We start from the raw sequence: 1,771 nt of genomic DNA, 5'->3' as shown, positions 1-1,771 counted from the left end.
AAACAATATTTGCCTCCATCCGAGATTTGTCATGCAACTGACTACAAAAGAGAAAACCCATAATTTATTTCACAATACATAAAAAATAAAAAGATTTAACGCTCTAAAAGGTAATTAAAAAAATCCATTTAACAACCTGATAGTAGGTCGCTCTACTTCAAAGACACCGAAAATCAGTTTTTCACCACCAGTGACAGGAGCTAGCCTTGATGCCATTTTATGGAAGAATCTTATCTATAAAAAGAATAATATATGAAGGGCGATCACCATACACATTGTCCACACGGCCTGTCACACATAATTAACCCAACCATAGTTAATCAATCTTTAACCACATCAATCAACAATTCAGGATTCAAAAAAAAACTTCTTAATTATTCAGATTAAATTTTATCCATGAGAGAGAGACGAACATGTAGTAGGCCAGAACTTAGCTGCACGAAGCCATGGTGCAGGGTAAGCTGCATATTCTTTGGAGTATGGTTTTGTCCACTTATCAGCCATGAGTAGTTGTGGTGGATGAGGTGCTCCCTACAAGTTTTTTAATTTCCATCATTATACCTAATATAACTCTTGAACAAATAATACAAAACAATCAGAACTTAGTTATTGTTATAATTACCTTGATGACATTGTTGTTGATGTCCACTGTTCCTTTCTCAATTTCTGCTATTTCTTGTCTAATGGAGATCAAAGCATCATAAAACCTGTCCAACTCAGCCTACAACTCAAAAATTCCACATGTTATGTTATATAAAATGAAAGGAAAGGAAAAAACATTATAACTTTTAAAGAAACTTTACTCTTTTTTTTTTCAAAAAATACCTTGCTTTCACTTTCAGTGGGTTCAATCATTAGTGTTCCTGGAATTGAACATGACATAGTTAGACCATAAAACCGGTAATCAATCAGACGTTTTGCAACATCTTCTGGCTCTATTCTAGCACTTGTCTGAATATGAATATGATTCAAGTTAGTTGCTATTTCTTTTTGACTTAACAAAAAATATGACTAAATAATATTATAACTTACTTTCAAGGGTCTCAAATCAACGATGAACTCATGGGCAATTGTTCCACTCACACCACGGAAAAGAATGGGATAGTGACTCTGCAATGTAATTAATCCTAAAGGAAAAAAATTGAGAACTTGATAATAACAATAATTAAAAAAAATATTATCTATTTGTTCTTAATGAATAGGGAAAGAAAGAAATTGAGACCTCAAGACGTTTTGCCATATAGTTTGCATTCAAGATAGCTATACTGTATGCATCTGTAAGTCCTTGAGATCCCATCATGGCAATGTATGTATATGATATAGGCAAGATAAGTGTTGAACCCCAAGGTGCTGCTGAAACCGTGCCAAGTGGCTTACTCTGCTCAGGGGCTGTATGCCTCTAGTGGCAACCTTTAAATCAAGATTTACAAATTAAATTATATAAACTTAACAACATATTACTCTAATTACACATAAACATCAAACTAAAAAAATTATTGTTTTGTCTTACCACAGGGTGTGAAGGCAAGTAGGGTACCAAGTGTTTCTTCACACCAATGGGGCCCATTTCGGGCCCACCACCACCATGTGGAATGCAAAATGTCTTGTGAAGGTTTAGATGACAAACATCAACCCCAATCCACCATGGACTTGTTAATCCAACCTGTAAAAAATAAAAACCAAATAATTTTTATATGATGTTTCAATTTTGTTAGCTCCATTAAAACGACACAAGAAGTGTAATGTTTATGTACATGTGCATTCATATTCT

At 33.9% G+C, this 1,771-nt stretch overlaps 1 protein-coding gene across 1 annotated transcript; it reads right to left on the bottom strand.

Annotated features, from left to right (window-relative positions):
• Positions 1-217: 217 nt before the first annotated feature.
• On the bottom strand, positions 218-882 carry LOC111921544 (glycine dehydrogenase (decarboxylating), mitochondrial). The gene is made up of 4 exons (XM_042896815.2): positions 826-882; positions 623-721; positions 414-531; positions 218-288 (listed from the first exon to the last, which is right to left on the bottom strand). The coding sequence occupies exons 1-4, from the start codon at positions 880-882 to the stop codon at positions 218-220; spliced, it is 345 nt and encodes a 114-aa protein (XP_042752749.2).
• Between the last annotated feature and the right edge of the window lie 889 nt (positions 883-1,771).

Source organism: Lactuca sativa, chromosome 7 (assembly GCF_002870075.4).
Source record: "Lactuca sativa cultivar Salinas chromosome 7, Lsat_Salinas_v11, whole genome shotgun sequence".
NCBI classification, from domain to species: Eukaryota; Viridiplantae; Streptophyta; class Magnoliopsida; order Asterales; family Asteraceae; genus Lactuca; species Lactuca sativa.
This window is presented reverse-complemented; position numbering and strand designations above follow the sequence as displayed.

Excerpts from the sequence above, each read along its gene's own strand:
- LOC111921544 (XM_042896815.2), bottom strand. The coding sequence starts at position 882 with ATGTCATGTTCAATTCCAGGAACACTAATGATTGAACCCACTGAAAGT. Across the intron at positions 722-825 it reads CCACTGAAAGTGAAAGCAAG|GCTGAGTTGGACAGGTTTTA; the intron begins GTATTTTTTGAA and ends TTTGAGTTGTAG. Across the intron at positions 289-413 it reads TAAGTTCTGGCCTACTACAT|GCCGTGTGGACAATGTGTAT; the intron begins GTTCGTCTCTCT and ends TATGTGTGACAG.